This window comes from Leptopilina boulardi, unplaced genomic scaffold (assembly GCF_019393585.1).
Source record: "Leptopilina boulardi isolate dan_hultmark-lab unplaced genomic scaffold, ZJU_Lbou_2.1 LbouV2_179, whole genome shotgun sequence".
Lineage (NCBI taxonomy): Eukaryota > Metazoa > Arthropoda > Insecta > Hymenoptera > Figitidae > Leptopilina > Leptopilina boulardi.
The window spans coordinates 344,288-363,728 of NW_026137728.1; the positions used below are offsets into that span (position 1 = coordinate 344,288).

The following is a 19,441-nucleotide window of genomic DNA, read 5'->3' on the forward strand; positions in this document are numbered from 1 at the left end:
AAAAAATTTAATAAAAAATTAAAAATTCTAGTGATTTAATAAAAAATGATTTTTTTTTTTTTTAGCAAAGTGATGGTGAAAAGAGTGATCAAGACTTGGTTGTTGATGACGCAAGCGAAGAACCAAACAGTCCTGCCGCTAATGGAACATCATCGCCGAGGGAAAATGGTCTCGATAAACATGGTCCCTCGAATGTTCCCATGAACAATCAAGTTAAAAAAGAAGTTCCACCACCATCGCCACGAAGTGGTACCAGCAGTAATGCAAGTACACCATCAGCAAAAAAAATGGAGGAACGAGAAAAACCATCGACACCAATTTCAAAACCAGTCACACCAACATCCGCAGGTAATTTTTTTCCTTTCAATTCAAAATTTAATTTCAAAAAGATAAAAAAAGAAAAGTTAACTATTTCTTTTTTAAAAAAAAATATATTTATATCTTTTAAAATATAATAAAAAAAAATTATTTTCGTTTCAGTATTATTTTGACAAGAAAATATTTCCTAACAATTCTTAATTTTGTACAACCGGTGTTAATGTTTTTTTTTTTATACAACAATTAAAATTGAAAATACTATTTTTTACAACTGAAAAATAATAAGTTAATTGTGGCGAATAATTAATCAAAATAATCCCATAAAAATCATTAGTTAGATTTTTATTATTATTATTATTATTATTTTCTTTTTATCATTAGTATTCTATTAGATAGGTATAATTATTTTTTAAACAAATTTTTACCTTACAGAATTTTTAAGTATCAAATTTTTATTTGGCAAAATTTTTATTTTAAAAAATTCTAATTTAACGGAATTCTATAATTTATTATAATTCTCATTCAATATTATTTAATTATTATTTATTTGAATTATAATAATTAACATTTTTTTTAAATAATTTATTTAAGTGAATTTTTTTAAATATCAGAAATTTCAATTCACCGAATCTTCATTTATTCAAAATTTTTATTTGCACAAATTGTTGTTTGATACAATTTTGAAAACGCTAAATTTTTATTTATCCGAAATTAAATAATAATACCAACCGAATAAAAAGAAAAAAAGACACAAATACTTCGGTGCGATTTTGAAAATTGAATTTTGATTTTAAAAATCATGATTAGTAAATTTTAAAAATCGCGCTAAAATCTTTTTGTCGATTTTTTATTCAATCGATTTTATTGTTTATAATTTTGGATAAAATAGAAATTTGTCGTTTTAAAAAAACAAATGAAGATTCGCGGTGAATTGGAATTTTTTTTCCAATTAAAAATTCAAATCATTTAAAATTTATACTGTTGCGAATGAGAATTATGCTAAATTAGAATTCGGTTGAATTAGAATTCGATTGAATTAGAATTTCTTTTAAAATAAAAAGTTGGATAAATAAAAATTCGATATCTAAAAATTTCGTTAAGTAACACGAAAATTTGAACTCTAATGATGTTTCTGCTATAATTATGCGCCCCAGTTAATTTATTCTTAAAAATAAAAATAAAAATAAAAATAAAAATAAAAAAATAGTACAGAAAACAACATTTTGAATTTCATATTCATACAAAATTATCACCGATTGTACAATATAATAACTAATGTTACAAAATTATTTTTTTTCTCAAAATAATACCGACCCTTTATTTTTCTAATTTATCTTTTTCAAAAAAAAAAAAGAGAAAAAAATTGAGTTGAAAGAAATCAAATTTTAAAGAACATATATTTAGATGTATAATATTATTTGAATGAGACTTGATTATAATTTGGCAATTGATTGATCTATCTAACGATAGATATGTTTTCAGGTGGAAGTAGTTCCGGTTCAGGTGGTATGAAACCATCGAGTTCGAGTAAACCAATGGTGCCGGCATCGCCAGTGGGTCCTTATCCGTCGCATTATCCACCACAACATCATCCACCCACAGGACCGCATGTAGATATGCTGGGTTATCCGGCGGGAGCTCTCAATGGATTCCCGGCAAGGCCACCGCTTCAGCAACTCTATGATCCTCATGGAGGAATGAGAGCACCCCTCGGTCCACTTGGAGTGCCCGGTGGTAAACCGTAAGTACACACTTCAATCCAACAAACGATTTCTTCCAATTTATAGTCGAGATCTATACATAATATAATAGTAAAGATGCATTACGCTTTTTCAATCACTATAATATTTAGTGCAATTTTTGTTTAAAAAAAAAAAAAGATTTAAATTGTTCATAAAGCTTTTTGCCTAAAAATATTGGAATTCTTCAATTTTTTTTTGGGACGCGTGAATAAGTTCTAAAAATCGTTAGAATTTTCATTTAACAGAATAATTAGATAATTTTCATTTGTTCGAATCAGAGTTTTCATTAAACCCGATTTTCTATATTAGAGAATTTTTATATATAACCCAAAATTCACTTTACAGAATTTTTATTTGTTCGAATTTTCATTTGTCAGAATTTTTATTTTCTCGAATTAAAGTTGATTTTACAACTGATAGTAAAAATAATAAAAAAAAACAAAAGGAAAAAATAATTTTTTAAAAACAAATTAAATTGATAGATAAAAAAATTTTTCCCCAACAAATTAAACATAAAGTAGCTAAAAGCACATAAATCTTCTTTATCAACTTATATATAATTTAAAATCTATAGATTTAAAATTTTGCTTAGTTGGTAAAATTTATTCCATTTTGTTTGTTTTCATTTTTCTTGACGTCATTTGCCTACAGTTTTTCCCAACTCAGATTATTGTATATTTGTATTAGTCGTATATATTTTAATATATATATATATATACATTATAATATGATATTTATAGAATTTCTTGATTTCGACTCTCATAATATTTTTCCAGTTTAAAATAAAATCTCTTACAATAAGTCATCATGTTACTCGACTTTTAATTTTGAAAAAGTAAAAAAAAAAGTGTGTTTTAATATTAAAAAAATTGTGGATGTTTTAATAAATACAGGGACGTATTTATGGTAGTGTAAATTTTATAAAATAGAAAAAAAACATGAGGACCAGGAAAGATGTATTTATGAGAGCAAGAGAACAAATAAACACGAGATTAAAAAAACGACTTTACAAGAGAATGTAATGAAAATTTTCATTTGGATTTAATTATTATTTTTGTTAATATAACTTTTTTTAACTGTATTTCTTTTCAAATATATTCGCTTTCAATTTCATTTTTGTAGATGTAAATCCTAACCTTTTTTTTTTGAGAAATTTTTGATAGTGTTAAATCGAAATTATGTGTTTCTATTTTTAAATTTTATTCAATGTATAAAAAATTGAAATTTAATTATTATTAATATTATTATTATTTTCAATTATTAAATTTAATTAAATAACTTTTGTTAAATTGAAATTTGTTTTTGAAATTAAAATAGAAATTTTGATAAATGAATATTCACTGAACTAAACAACCTGTTGTTATACAAAAGTTTAATAGAAATTCTATTATATAGTAAAAATTCAATTAAAAAACCAAAATCCATTTATTTTCTTTTTGGTTTAAGCACATTTTTTTTTTTTGCTAAATTTTGAGATTTATGTTTATAATGCTATTGAAATTGATTTTTAATCAAGTTTGCAATATTATTTCTGTTTATTTAACAAAAAATTTACTAGTTTTGAAAAATCTAAAATACTTATGTAAAAAATTGTTAAATTTAAGGAAAAAAAATTTTTTTTTTGATAAATTTTCTAGTTCTTGATTATATAATAATATTAAAATTAATTACAATTAGAATTGCAATATTTTTTCTGTAATTTACTCGTGAATATACACTAGTTTAGAAAATTTTAACTGATTAGGTTAAAAATTTTTAAATTTAAGAAAAAAAACATTTTTTGGGTAAATTTAAAAAAATTTTTTTTCCTAACTTTATTAAAATTTATTTCAATCAAGATTGCAATGTTTTCCCTCTAATCTAAACATAAAAATTTAATAGTTTACAAAATTTTAACTGATCAGGTTAAAAATTCTTGAAATTTAATGTGACTAAATTAATTTTTTTAAAATTTATAGACAAAAAAGTTGTTTTTTTCTTTAAATTTGACAATTTTTTTTTTTGAAGGAATTAAAATTTTCTATGTAATGTATTTTTATAAGCAGATTACAGGAAAAATATTCCAAACCTAATTATAATTAATTTCAATAGTGTTATACAAACGAAAACCACAAAATTTACCCAAAAAAAAAGATTATTTACTTAACAATTTTTGTCTGAAACATTTAAAATTGTGAAAACTAGTAAATTTTTTTATAATTAAATAGATAAAAGAAAAAATTTTACAAACTCGATTGGAAATAATTTTAAAATTATCAGTGAAAATTTTTAAAATTTGCCCGAAATTTTTTTTTCGTTTCAAAATACAATTACAATTTTTTCTCTAAACAGTTAAAATCTTTTAAACTAGTAAATTTGTTATTAGTTGATTATGAAAAAATTATTGTTAACTTGATTGGAATATTTTTAACAGTTTCATAAACAAAAACTTTAAAATTTATTTTCACAGAAAGGTAAAATTTTCCTTAAATTTCATGTGTCTTGCAGTTCTGAACTTTCAAAATAAAGGCAATAATAATATTTTTTTCGGGTAATTTTTGAGGTTATTACTAGTTTATTAAATTTTAACTGTTTATATTAGATTTAGACTTTTTTAGATGAATTTTCATTTTTCGAATTAACATTTGTTAGAATTTATTTTTTTTTGAAGAATTTTTAATTAACAGAATTTTTAGGCACCGAATTTTTATTTATCCAAAATTATACAAATGGCCAAACAAATAATTAACAGAAAAATTTCGGCGCAATTTTTAAAATCCACCAATTACAATATTTTCTTGACAACTTTTGATTAGTGGATTTTAAATACCGCGCCGAAATCGATTGGTTATTCTGCCATTTGCGCAATTACGGACAAATAAAAATTCGGAGCATAAGAATTCTATTAAGTAAAAATTTGTTTAAAAAGAAATTCTGTCAAATGCTAACATAGAAAATTAAAAGGCATTAAAATAAGCTGCAACGCTTATTATTTTAATCCAATTTCGCTTATTTTAATCCATTTTGGTATTAAAATAAGCAAAATTGGATTAAAATAATAAGCGTTGCAGCTTATTTTAATTCCTTTTAATTTTCTATAAATTCAAAATATAAAAATTCGCCTATAGAATAATTATATTTAATAAAATTCTTTAAAATTAAAATTTTAACTAATAATTTTTATGGGATAATCATGCACCCCATATATATTTTTGGGTGAATTTTTGACGTTCACAAAGAAAAATGCACTACTATATAAAAATTTTAGTTTTATAAATAAACAACTGTAAAAATTAATGGATAAGTATACTAAATCTGAACGGAGAAAAACTGCGATTTTAATAAAATTATTATTAAAATCGCACTTTCTGTCCGTTCCAATTTAGTATATTCATTAATTTTTACAGAATAATGATTTTAAAAATTTATTATGTTGTAAAATTTTGCATCTGTATATTTTTTTCATACCTAAAATTTCTAAATAGAATAATAAAAATATGAAAATGGAAAACATAAACTATAATGTATATGATTTTGTTTGCAGAGCCTACAGCTTCCATGTTTCAAGTGAAGGTCAAATGCAACCCGTGCCTTTCCCACCTGATGCGTTAATCGGCGCCGGCATTCCACGGCACGCTCGTCAGATCAACACCTTGACCCATGGCGAGGTTGTTTGTGCAGTGACAATTTCAAATCCAACAAAATACGTTTACACTGGTGGTAAGGGATGCGTGAAAGTCTGGGACATTAGTCAAGGTGGAAGCAGTAGTGCAAAACCAGTATCACAATTGGATTGTCTACAACGTGACAATTATATTAGATCGGTGAAACTTTTGCCCGATGGCAGAACACTTATTGTTGGTGGTGAGGCGAGTAATCTTAGTATTTGGGATTTGGCGAGTCCCACGCCACGAATAAAAGCCGAATTAACATCATCAGCGCCAGCGTGTTATGCCCTGGCAATATCGCCTGACTCAAAGGTATGCTTCAGTTGTTGTAGCGATGGTAACATTGCCGTTTGGGATCTTCAGAATCAAACTCTTGTCAGACAATTTCAAGGCCATACGGACGGTGCATCGTGCATCGATATATCGGCGTGTGGCTCAAAATTGTGGACAGGCGGTTTAGATAATACTGTTAGATCATGGGATCTTCGTGAGGGTAGACAATTGCAGCAGCATGATTTTACCTCACAAATATTCTCACTTGGCTATTGTCCATCTGGTGAATGGCTCGCGGTGGGAATGGAAAATTCAAATGTTGAAGTACTTCACGCCACGAAACCTGACAAATATCAATTACATTTGCACGAGTCTTGTGTTTTGTCATTGCGCTTTGCTTCCTGTGGCAAATGGTTCGTGTCCACCGGAAAGGATAATCTACTTAACGCCTGGCGTACACCTTATGGGGCTTCGATATTCCAGGTGTGTATATTTATAATATTTATTTCTTTTTCTTTCGAAACAGGTCATTTTCGAGGGAGAGAGACAGTTTTTTTTTAAGTAAATGGGGGGCATTTCTAATCATTAGTTGTATTTTTCATTTTAAAAAATTCTATTATTAGTTTTTAAACGAATTTTCAATTTCCAAATTAGGCATTCGACAAAATTCATTTCAAAATGAATTTTTATTTTACAGAATTTTTAGATATCAAATTTTTATTTGGTAAAATTTTTATTTTGCCAAATTTCTCTTTACATAACTTTTTATTTTTAAAAAATTTTCTAATTCAAGCGAATTCTAAATATAGCACAATTCTCATTTAATAGAATTTTATAAGTGCTCCGAATTTTTAAATGCTAAAATTTCTATTTGTACGAATTATTATTTGATAGAATTTTTAAAATGCCGAATTTTCATTTATCCAAAATTACAAATGACCAAACAAATAATTCGATAGAAAGATTTCTGTGCTATTTTAAAAAATTTACAAATCACGATTTTCTTGATAATTTCTGTTTGGCCAATTTTTTTTAAAATAGCGCCGAATTTTTTCTGTTTTTATATATTCGGTCATTTTCATTTTCGGACAAATGAAAATTCATCGTTTTATATGAAATAAATCAAATAGAAATTCGTGAAAATAAAAATTTAAACAAATGAAGTTTCGGTGAATTAGAAAGTTTGTCATTTCAAAATTCGTATCACTTAAAATTCTGTTGAATGAGAAATATGGGGACGCATGATTATGTTCTAAAAATCATTAGTCATAATTTACATTTTATCGAATTTTATTTGTCCTAATTAGTATTGAGCCGAATTTTTATTTGTTCGAATTAGCATTTGGCATAATTTTCATCAATCTGATTTTCTATATTGCAGAATTTTTATATAACGGAAAATTCAACTCACAGAATTTTTATTTCTTCGAATTTTTATTTCTTCACGGAGAAAAATGGAAAAACGAATAAAGTAACTTTTACTACTTTAAAAGTAAAATTGGACCTGTCCGAAGTTTCTGCGCATCTTTGGCAACTTTTACTCGAAAAATAGTAAAATTTATTATTTCTGTAGTAAATTTTACTGTTTCCGTAGTAATTTTTACTATTTCTGAAGTAAATTTTACTATTTTTGGAGTAAAAGTTGCCAGAGATGCGCAGAAACTTCGGACAGGTCCAATTTTACTTTTAAAGTAGTAAAAGTTACTTTTTCTTTTTTTCCGTGTTCGAATTTTTATTTGTCAGAATTTTTATTTGCTCGAATTTTAATTTGTCAGAATTTTTATTTGCTCGAATTTTCATTTAACATAATAGGCATTTTAAAGAATTTTTATTGGGTAGAATTTCATTGAATAGAATTTTCATTCAGATGAATTTTCATTTGTTCGAATTATTATTTGATATAATTTCCATATAATTGATTTTTCATACTACAGGATTTTTACTCAACCGACAAATCATTTAATAGAATTTCTAATTGATAGAATTTTCATTTGTCCGAATTTTCAAATTTTGTTTGTTTGGCCATTTGAAAATTCGGACAAATGAAAATTCTATCAATTAGAAATTCTATTAAATGATTTGTCGGTTAAGTAAAAATCCTGTAGTATGAAAAATCGATTATATGGAAATTATATCAAATAATAATTCGAACAAATGAAAATTCATCTGAATGAAAATTCTATTCAATGAAATTCTACCCAATAAAAATTCTTTAAAATGCCTATTATGTTAAATGAAAATTCGAGCAAATAAAAATTCGAAGAAATAAAAATTCTGTGAGTTGAATTTTCCGTTATATAAAAATTCTGCAATATAGAAAATCGGATTGATGAAAATTATGCCAAATGCTATTTCGAACAAATTAAAATTCGGCTCAAAACTAATTAGGACAAATAAAATTCGTTAAATTGTAAATTATGACTAATGATTTTTAGAACATAATCATGCGTCCCGAAATATGCTAAATTACACGGAAAAAAATTGAAAAAACGAATAAAGTAACTTTTACTACTTTAAAAATAAAACCGAAGCTATCCACAGTTTCTGCGCATTTCTGGAAATTTTTACACTTTAGAAATAGTAAAATTTACTCCGAAAATAGTAAAAATTATTCCGAAAATAGTAAATTTTACTATTTCTGGAATAAAAATTTCCAGAAATGCACAGAAACTGCGGACAGTTGAGGTTTTACTTTTAAAGTATAGTAAAATTTACTTTATTCGTTTTTCCATTTTTCTCCGGTGTAAAATTCGGTGAAATTAGAATTATTGTTCTAAATAAAAAAAAAAAGTCGGGTAAAAAGAAATTCTGTGAAATAAAAATCGGTGCCTAAAAAAATTTGTTTTAAATAAAAATTCATTTAAATAGAAATTCCTTTAAAGACTAATTTGAAAAATGAAATTTAATCTAAAAAAATTATTTCTTAATGTTATTTTTTCATTTAAAAAAATCAATGAAAATAATTTATTTATATTTTCTATATATATATTTAATTAATATTTATTTATATTTCATTACAGTCGAAAGAGTCATCGTCAGTACTGAGCTGTGACATCTCGACAGACGACAAATACATTGTGACTGGATCTGGTGACAAGAAGGCAACAGTCTACGAAGTGATATACTAATCTTGAGCGACTTGTTAATATCATTATTATTTTGAAGTCTAAGCTTGTTATAAGATATTTATGGAATTAGAATGCGTCGTGTCATATACAAAAAAAAAAAAAAAATTGATTATAAATGACAAAAAAAAAAAAAAAAACGATGAAAGAACGTGAAATTTAATTCTGTGACGAAAATGAGATTCCACAGTATCTGTTTCTATATTTGAAAACTTAATTTCAAATTAATTAATTTTTTTTTTTTGCGAGACTTTCTCGTATTTTTTTTTCCTTCTTTTTTTTTTACTGCAAGCTTCAATTTATTTTTTATTCTGTCAGACGCTGACGGAATCACAGGATCAAACCCGAATTACGGACTGAATTCTCAATTAAGAGAATGAATTTAGAAAAGCAGAGAATTTAACAATTGAAGTTATATTGAGAAAAAAAATTTCTATATATAATATAAATATATATATGGACAAAAGTGTAAGTAGGTGTATAAGTTTGTATAGAAAAAAAAAAACCCTTAAATATAAGTAGAGAGCTGAAAGCGTTAGAGAGAAAAGTGAGAGAAAGAAATTATGTATGAATTTTCTTGTAACATAGAATTTTATTATCTTTTATGTATGACTGCAATGCAACTATATATTATGACTCCGCGTCACAATGAAAGGGATATTATATACATAATATAAATTTTAATGTTCCCACGTAAACAAAAGAAAAAAAAAAAAAAAAAAAAAATTGAAAAGGAAAAAAATTCGATTTTTGAAAATGTGTAACAGAAAATATGAACGAAAAGTGTTCACACTGCTAAATTATTTGTAAAAGTAGAACGATTAATGCGGAAAATTAGCAGCGAGTCATTTTAATGCGTTTTTACGCGATTTCTTATACTGTATGCAGGTGATGATGCGTTCACACAAGAAAAAAAAAAATGAAATAAAGAGCGTTCGACGATTTATCAATTATATATAAATATATATGTATTTTATTTATTATTATATATATATTTATATGTATTTCGCTGACTGACGTCGTTTGTGGTATAGTGCTCGATTAAAATTATAAAGCGTAACGGTGCACTTACAGAGAGGCAAAAGCTCTTTGCGAGATATTTAACGAGATATTTTTGTGACTATCGGTAATAATCTTGCGCTTACATTGGTGGATAAAGAATCGATTTTGTCGACTACCCCGAATTTATATCGACTTTATAGTGATTTTAGTCCGCTGTGCTAAGTAAGGAGCTTGATAGAAAATCCACTCGTAATTTCTCAGTATAAGCTGGAGGGCCTCTTTCATAGGGTATTAGATAACGTGTTATTATTCAAAGCCAGCTATGAGAGAACAGATACAGACAAGGATATTTATATTTTGTTACAGGATACACACAAACATACAATGTCATTGGCTGTGGTTATTGCAAATTCGATTCTTTTTTTTTTTATGGAAAAATTAAGAACATTGAAAATTTTGAGCGATAAAGAAAAATAATCGACTTTGAATTTATCACAGCTTCGATAATAGACCAATAGAAACAACGATACCTCAAAAAAAAAAAAAAAAAAAAACTTCAATAGTTAGTTTATCACTAACAAATAATAAACTGTACAAAGCATTATTCTTTTACAGTAAAAACAAAACAAAAAAATTATATAATTGGATCATTGTTTTGATTTTACATTATATATATATAATATAATATTGCCTCTGCATCATTGGACTGTATCTCCGAGCTCGCCTTTTACATACCCTTTTAATTTCGCATGAGTCGAAGGAAAAAAAAAAAAATATATGTTACGTTTTAATTTTTAAAAAAAGAAAAAAAAAGTATCATTTCCAAGCGCAGTTCATGTTGTTCCTAGCTATACAAAAAAAAAATTGTTTCTTTTGGCAATTAAATCATCTATACATATATATGTGTATATATATACATATATATATTTACAATTCATAATAAAATCTTGATATTTATTTCAATCCTTTACATTATTCCAAATGTCCTCTTTTTTTTATATGTGACAAAGCTCTTTTTATTACTTTTTATTTTATTTCTTTCTTTTTCATATGGAAATTTTTAGACTATAAAAAATTTTTTTTCCTATTTGTATTTTTATATTATAAAAAGTTTACTTTATTTCGAATATTATTTTATAATTTATTATAAATCAATAATTTAATAAAAATCACTGTTTTGTTTATTCGAGTGTTATTGAAAATTTGACATTCATTTTTGAATTTTTAGTATAGTTAATTTTATTTTTATAGTATTTTGTACTTATTTCCATGTTAAATTCAGTAATATAAATTACAGGCCTCGGATTATACTACATTTTCGACTTTTTTCGACTTATTTTAATAAAATGCGACTTTTTCGACTTTTTTTTACATTTTTTTTTTTTTTACAAAATTTTTTAAACAAAAAATACGGTCTTTTAGTATACAATACAGATCTTTTTCAGATCTTCTTTATTTCAATTATTTAACAAATTTTTAACTAAAATTCTTCACTAAATTAATTATTTTTAATAATTTTAATAAAATTCTACACAAATTTAATTATTTTAAACTATTTTTTAATTAAAATTTTTATGAAATTTAATAATTGTTTATAATTTTAAAAAAAAATTAACAAATAAAATTAGCAAAAAATTTTAATTCAAAATCACTTGAAATTTAATTATTTGCAAAAATTTCAATTATTTTTAATGATTTTTATAATATTCCTCGAAAATTCAATTATCTGAAAGCATTTTTTAATTAAAAAATATTCAAATTATTGTATTTTTGTCTGCAATTTCTAATAAATTTTTTAGTGAAATCATCAAAAAATTTTAAATTAAAAATCACTTGAAGTTAAATTAATTTCAAAAATCAAAATTGTAAATCTTTTGAAAATTCAATTACATACTTTTAAAAAATGTTATATAGAAAATTATTTGATAAATTATTTTTAGTTCCGTATTGAAGATAATAATTTAATTATTGTCTGAAAATTAACAAAAATTTTTGAAAAAGAAATTTTATTTAAAAATCTGTAAAACTTGATTATAAATATTGCCTGAAATTTTTTTCAGCATCAAAACTAAAAACTATGATAAAATTTTTAATTCGAATAAATTGCTTCAATTAGATTTGAAAAAATTATACAAATGGAACTTTAAGAATTTTTTTTAGAAATTTGTCCTACTTAAGAAATTTTTTATTACAATTAGTTCGATTCTGAAACATTCGAAATAAATTTTCTTGATAATTTTTTTATAGAATTATTCTCATAACCGAAATAATAAAATAAATTTAATATCTAATAACATTAGTTATTTAAAGTAAAATATTCATTAACCAATTAAATTTTGTTAAAATAAAAAAAATCGACTGTTTCGATTTTTTTTGGTATATGAATCGATTAAAACGACTTTTTTTGTACCTTAAAGTCGATCCAAGGCCTGAAATTATTTAAAAATATTTTGCAGTTCTTTTTTTCTTTAAAAGATTTTCAAATTTTATTTATTACCTATTCTAATTTAGATAATTTAGATTTCAAATACTTTTCTAAGATCAATTCATGAAATATTGTTGAATTAAGAAAGTCGAAAAAAAGTTTCGAAAATTTTAATTGTTCATATCAAATACAATTGAAAATCTTCAATTATTTAATCGTAATTAGAAATATCTTGAAATATTTAAGGGAAGGCATTAGTAAAAATTTATTTGATTTAAATAATCGGTTACTTGACTATTATAAAATAAATATTTATTTGTATCAAATAATTATTATTTGAGATGGTATTTCTTTCAAATACATAAATTATTGATTCAAATACAATTTATTTAATTCAAACAAAAATTATTTGACTTAAGTAAATATTTATTTTGATAATAGTCAAGTAATCGAGTATTTAAATCAAATAAAATTTTTTTTCAGTGTATCTTAAGATAATGAATCAAATAATTGAATAATTTAATAAATTAAATAATAATAATAATAATTAAATTTTTTTTTAAAAAGTTAATAAAAAAATCGTAATTATCTTCAAATAATTAAATAAAAAAGTCAATTTATAAAATATTGAGTTAAATTTTTTTTAAAAACTATAGAATAATTCTTGTCAACATTTAAAGACAGAAAATTTTTTCAATAAACAAATAGATCAAAAATAAATTTTTCAAAACTTATTCCAAACTAAATTTTTTTCTGTTACAGTAATTAATAATTTGTAATTATTAATTTTCTGAGGAAAAAATCTTGTCATATAAAAAGAAATATAATTGGGTTACATAATTATAATGAATTAATAATAATAATTGTAATTTCTGATAAAATCCTAGTATTTGTTAATCATTTCTTTCAAAGAAAAGAAGAAATGTTCTTATATATCTAAAGAAGCGCTGATATTCAATTCTAAGAATTAAATAGTATCGACATCTTTTGATATAATGAAGAAACTATTATTCACTATTTACCAAAATTGACAGATATAAAAGCGCTGATGTCTAATTCTCAATTGGAGTGTGCTGCCATCTTCTGACAGAAGAAAAACTATTTTTCTAATATGGCGGCTAGACTGAGAGACGCTTGAGAAATGCTCCAAGACATACATTGTTTGTTGTACGTGTTCTTTAGTTGTTTACATTTCTGTACATAAGTCTTTTTCAAAATGAATATGGCAGTAGAGAAAAAAAAATTCCCATCGGCATTACCAACAAATTGGCCAACGAGGGACGAGCCACCAAGAAAAATTCAAAGTCAAAGTCAAAATCAGAATCAGAATCAATTGACATCGACAGGGAAGGTTGACGTTTATTACTACAGGTACAATTTTATTAATTAATTTAAATTAATTATTCATTCTTTTTTTTTTAAAAAACTTCCTTTTTCTCATTTTAAAGAAAATAAAAAAAAAATAGTAATTTTATAAATATATAAATAAATTGATTTTTTCAATTAGAGAATTATTTGGGATTTAAATATAGTGGTAAATAGAAATTTTATATCTTTTGCAAGTGAAGAAAAAAATTAGCATATTATGCAAAATTAGAAAGTTCATTTAAATTGTGGAGATTTAAAAAGAACAGAATTTATTTTTTCTTTTTTTTAATTTTTGATCTCATTGATCTTTACTTTTTCATAGACGAGGGGTAATAAATGATGCCTCATTAGTACCACCAATAAGGCAAACGGCGTCTATTTTTAAGCAGCCAGTAACAATTTATAAAACACAAGAAGGAAAAGTTAAAGATATGAAACATGGGATTCAAGAGAAACCTAAACAGGTTAGTAAGTTTATGATTATTTAAATATTATAATTTAATGGGTCAAAATTTCTCAAAACCAATCATAGTAATTTTTAATCAAAAATGCTGATTTCTTTATAAACTTTTTTTTTAATAAGCTATATAAAATTAGAAAAATAATATTTCCTTAAAAATTGTTAATCTGTTTTAAGAAATTTTGACTGTACATTCTTTTTTTAAATTTCTAAATTTTATAACACTTTTAAAACTTGTGCACAATATATCTCTTTATATTTTAATTTCTTACATTCTTCTTTATTTTTTACTTCTTGCACTTTTATAATGAGGACACAATTTTTGAATGGCCTATTACTAAAAAGACACACATTTTTTGTCCCCCTTATTTTGTTTTCTTTTTATAATTTTTACATTCTCATCAAGTATTGAGAAAGTATTGAAATTTTTTATTTCATTTTTCAAATTTGTATGCAATTAGAATTGAAAATTTTTTTTGATATTCTTGTTGTTGCACATGATACAAATATCCAATCGTTCCTTTAGGAAGGAGCCGAAAAAACTGACAGCAAAAATGGCTCCCAAGATAAACCCAAGCAGGTAATTTCATTTACCACACTGTCATAATTTTATTTAAATGTTATTTTGCACTATGTCTCTCTCTCTCTCTCTTTTTCTTTTATTTTTCGTTTTCTTTCCGCAGTGTTATTTTTTTAATTTGCTTCATGAATTTTCGAATTATTTCATTGCCTTTCTAAATCCATATTAATTTATTGCACGTGTTACCCGACAAAAATAATTATAATTTTTGGAAATTCAAGATATGAAGAAAATAATCTTTATTATCTATAAAGAGTTAAGTATTATATACGACGAAAGTATTTAATGGAGAATTTTTTTTTTAATAGGAGAAAAAGATTTTTAATATTTGTAAATTTTTTTTCAGCTATTCTGGGAGAAACGACTCGAAGGACTGAGAGCATGTGATCCTGATGGCTATGAATTCGACGTTATGGATTTGCCAAAATCTTTAAGACCTGTGGGACCTTATATTACCGAGGAAACATTATTACAAAGTGTTGCAACTGCATTACATGTTTCTTCGCAACCCGTCACAGGACAAACAGGTCCCAAAACATCTTTAGAAAAAAATCCAGGAGTTTTTCTCAACCCCGAACAGCCGCTCGTTCAGGTAGCGATTCAAGTTTTCAATTAAGTGGCACGTAATTTTTAATTTTTATTTTAAAATCAGATTTTTTTTGAAAGGGAAATCTTATTCAATAGTGTGCACTTGGTAAATTTTTTTTAACAGTTGATTATTCAACTAAGCTTGAAAAAAATGTATTTTAATAATAAATATTTTCTTTACAAAGGCTGTATCGATAGCAGACGAAGATATTAAGAGACAAGAAGACCGCGTGGCTGTTGCGAGGAGAAAATTAGAAGAAGCACTACGAGGTACAACGATATAATTTTAGCCATATTTTTATTAACGTCGTTTTGCGGATCTTACTCCTAAGTGTATTGTATAATATATTGTAAGTTATTGGATAACTTTGTAATAAATGTTTTTATATAAAAAGAAAAAATTGAATTCTTTATTTATAAATTTCAAAGAATTGCCAATTTAGAAGAGAAGAAAACATTTATGGATAAGTATATATATATATATATAATCTAAAGAGAAAGCTTGTTCATTGTCATATATTGTAACCCGAGGAATATAGAGGAAGTTTTTCAAGGTTATTTCGCGATGGTTCACGAATACGAAAACATGGGATTCCAATGTTAAGTCAAGTTAAATGGTCATGGAATTATTGTAGTCGAACTCCCGACCGGAAACGAGGGTGCGGAAAGTAACCGCATGAGCCAAAAGAAAAACGATCTATTTTATTCTTTCTTTGCTTAAACATTATATAATATATTCCACACGAATGTTGCTTTCCATTTTTTCTGATCGTAAAATGAGAAAATAAATTCAAAGAATCTATGTAAATTTATGAAGTGAAGAACTAATTCACCAAACATTCAAAAAATGGAACAAACTCAATAAGAAATAAAGTACTTTTTAGTGGTTTAACATTTTTACAAGTAGAATTCCTTAAAATAGAGAAAATTTGTCTATTGGGTGAAAATTCACGTTAATTATTTTTCAATATGTAAATTATTTTAATTAATATTTAAATTGATTAAATAGAATTTTAATAAATTGAATAAAAATTATTTTCAGTAGACTAAATTAGCCATTTTCGTGTGTGTGTGTATATAACGGCCAGTAAAGAAATGCGCGCGCACAAACGTAGAAGTATTCTTCTTCTTGTTGATAATATTTTTCTTATTATTTATAATTAAGAGCATTCTAATCGAAAGAAATATATTGCAAAAATGCATTTATTGAGAGTTATAAAATATTAAAATGCAATAAAAAAGATATACTGTTAAAATTTGAGGTTATATTTGTGTATTTTTTAATTCTTCACAGAAAATGCATTTCGGTTCCATCATTCATGGATTTTTTTCAAATTTGGTGCATTTTATTCAGTTTATACTATTAAAGACGACAATCACAAAAAAAATCAAGAAAATTGTTATTATTTAATAATAAATAATAATAAAATTTTGAATTTTGAAAATATGTGTTTTTTAACCTTCTACTGAAAAAGTTATCGAGGGAATTTTCATTCTGGAAAAACTTCTCGCGACAAAGTTTTTCCTTACACATTAAAGAAGTTTTTCCAAAAGTTTGGAATTAATTTTATAAAAAATAAAGAAGTTATAAGGAAAATAGTGAAAAACTATTTTTCCTTATAATGCAGCAGTAGCCATGACACCTCACGGCTTAGTTTCGTTTCTTATTATATAATTCGCCCTTATTATTTTTCTTTTTTCAAAATGTATAAATACTGATTTCAAATATAAATATAATTCTTAATAAGTATATTGGACATATGTTTGTTTATTAACAAAAATAGAATACAAAAAATATATTTTTTATAACAAATAAATATAATTATTTTTGCATGATCGAGTGTAGGGTGAATTATATAATAAGAACGCCCCTGCAGAAACTAAGCCGTGAGGTGTTATGGCTACTGCTGCAGTAGAAGGAAAAATAGTTTTTCACTATTTTCCTTATAACTTCTTTATTTTTTTATAAAATTAATTCCAAACTTTTGGAAAAACTTCTTTAATGTGTAAGGAAAAACTTTGTCGCGAGAAGTTTTTCCAGAATGAAAATTCCCTCGATAATTTTTTCAGTAGAAGAGGTTAAAAAACACATATTTTCAAAATTAAAACTTTATTATTATTTAATATTAAATAATAACAATTTTCTTGATTTTTTTTATGATTGTCGTCTTTAATAGTATAAACTGAATAAAATGCACCAAATTTCAAAAAAATCCATAAATATTTGGCAAAATTACGACGAGTTATGTTTTAAAAGTCCATTAAATTATCGTAAAAAAAATTTCTACTTTTTTGCCCTTATTAATTTTAATATTCGTTTTATAAAAAAATCTCAAAGGAAAAAAAGATGCGATTTTTCGTTTCTTACAGGATAGCCTTTTTAAAAAATTTGAATTTTGAATTTTATTTTTTTTCATTTTTGGACCACCTGACTAGTTGCAAGGCGGCTGCCACAAGCGTAGGTCCCCCTATAGAATCGGAGTCCTCAATTTATTAAAATTTCTATATAAGAAAAAGTTATTTCAAAAAATACAAAAAAAATGATTTAATCTATAGATTTCAATAAAATATGAATTTATATAGGTTAATCGACTCATTTTAATGCAAGAACTAAGTTTTTTTTACTAATCAAAATGAAATTTACAAAGAAAAAAATATTTTAAAATAAGAAATTTTTTTTCAAATTTTGAAAAAATTGTAAAAAATAAAATGCGAATATATTCGGAAATTCTTGTGTCAGATTTTAGGTATTAATGATTACAATAAGCATACAAAATTTCAGGACAATCCGTTAAAATGTTTCTGAGATAATTTGTACACAATATTTTGTGACATACACACACACCTGGACATTTGCTCAGGACTTTATATATATTAATTCTAGATGAAAATGAGTCCATATAACCCAATTTTAAAAAATCGAAAATCGTCACGAATGCAAAGCTTCCTCATGAGGAAGCAAAAAGGACTATTGTATATTTAAATTCTTAAGAATTAATATTGAAATAAAAAATATTAAACTGAACATTTTAGATACATTTCCCCTCAATAAAGGTTTTTTTTTACAAATAAAAATTACTATAGCCCACACTATAACTCTCTCTCTTATCAAACTTCGTCTGTATATAATCAAAAACTTGAAATTCCATTCAAAAAAAAAAAAAATCTTTACCAGAAAATATTGTTCCTTCAATCATTCCATAAAGATTATATATAATTAACTGACAAACTATTTTCTCCAGTGCATTTAAACTGTATACATATATATATTCTAGAATAGAAAGAAAAAAAAATGTATACATAATTTCTTTTGAATGAATCGTGAGTAAAATCGATTCTGCACGCGACCTGAAAATCCTTAGTCGCAAACACGTAACAATATTTGAATCAGTAAAAACCGACCTCTCTCAATGATAAAACGAAGAGGGATAAGATTTATATTATAGAAGAAATCGAGATTTTTTTTTCGAAGAATATAAAAAATAATTTCCAAAAGAGTTTCTCGCACACGACAAGTAGCTTTAATACTCTCTATGTAGTTTATTCGTCTCGTGTGTAAATAGGTGCGTGTTGAACTCTCTGACAAAAGAATGCTCAGGTAGGTAGGTACTTGGCCGGTTTCAGGTAAAACGTAAGCCAGGTGGTAGACTCTCTCTCGCTCGCTCTCTTTTCTCTCCTTCTCTCTCTTACCCTTGCCGCGAGAGACTTATTTTTTTTTCTCTTCATCGACCAACAGCTGTTTCCCTGCACTCGCTTATAAAAGGGAACTCTCCCTCATTGTCAACTATATACATATATATATATACTAGCCAGGGCCCCGAGTTTCTCGCCCTTTCGCGCGCACATGCCCTACTTTAAATCGTTATATCTTTTCATGTCTCGTAACATGTGACTGTCGATAAAATCGTCACTA

The 19,441-nt window shown here is 25.1% G+C and overlaps 2 protein-coding genes across 5 annotated transcripts in view; both read left to right on the forward strand.

Annotated features, from left to right (window-relative positions):
• The window catches only part of LOC127277798 (protein groucho-like), a 167,666-nt gene extending 156,596 nt beyond the window's left edge, over positions 1-11,070 (forward strand). For 2 of the 3 annotated variants that reach the window (XM_051299178.1, XM_051299179.1), the window contains exons 9-12: positions 66-348; positions 1,789-2,059; positions 5,584-6,463; positions 9,001-11,070. In XM_051299178.1, coding sequence (XP_051155135.1) covers positions 66-348; positions 1,789-2,059; positions 5,584-6,463; positions 9,001-9,108 — 1,542 coding nt within the window. In that variant the 3' untranslated portion in view covers positions 9,109-11,070. The remainder of the gene's footprint in view (positions 1-65; positions 349-1,788; positions 2,060-5,583; positions 6,464-9,000) is intronic. The other variant, XM_051299180.1, reaches the window with a different exon arrangement.
• Positions 11,071-13,625: 2,555 nt separating this feature from the next.
• LOC127277799 (methyl-CpG-binding domain protein 2) lies at positions 13,626-15,929 on the forward strand. 2 transcript variants are annotated; one of them, XM_051299182.1, is made up of 5 exons: positions 13,626-13,903; positions 14,223-14,364; positions 14,887-14,940; positions 15,287-15,532; positions 15,714-15,929. In XM_051299182.1, the coding sequence occupies exons 1-5, from the start codon at positions 13,749-13,751 to the stop codon at positions 15,810-15,812; spliced, it is 696 nt and encodes a 231-aa protein (XP_051155139.1). In that variant the 5' UTR covers positions 13,626-13,748; the 3' UTR covers positions 15,813-15,929. The 2 variants fall into 2 exon arrangements, with proteins under 2 accessions (XP_051155139.1, XP_051155140.1); XM_051299183.1 differs by lacking the exon at positions 14,887-14,940 and having other exon boundaries at positions 13,629-13,903.
• Positions 15,930-19,441: the final 3,512 nt, after the last annotated feature.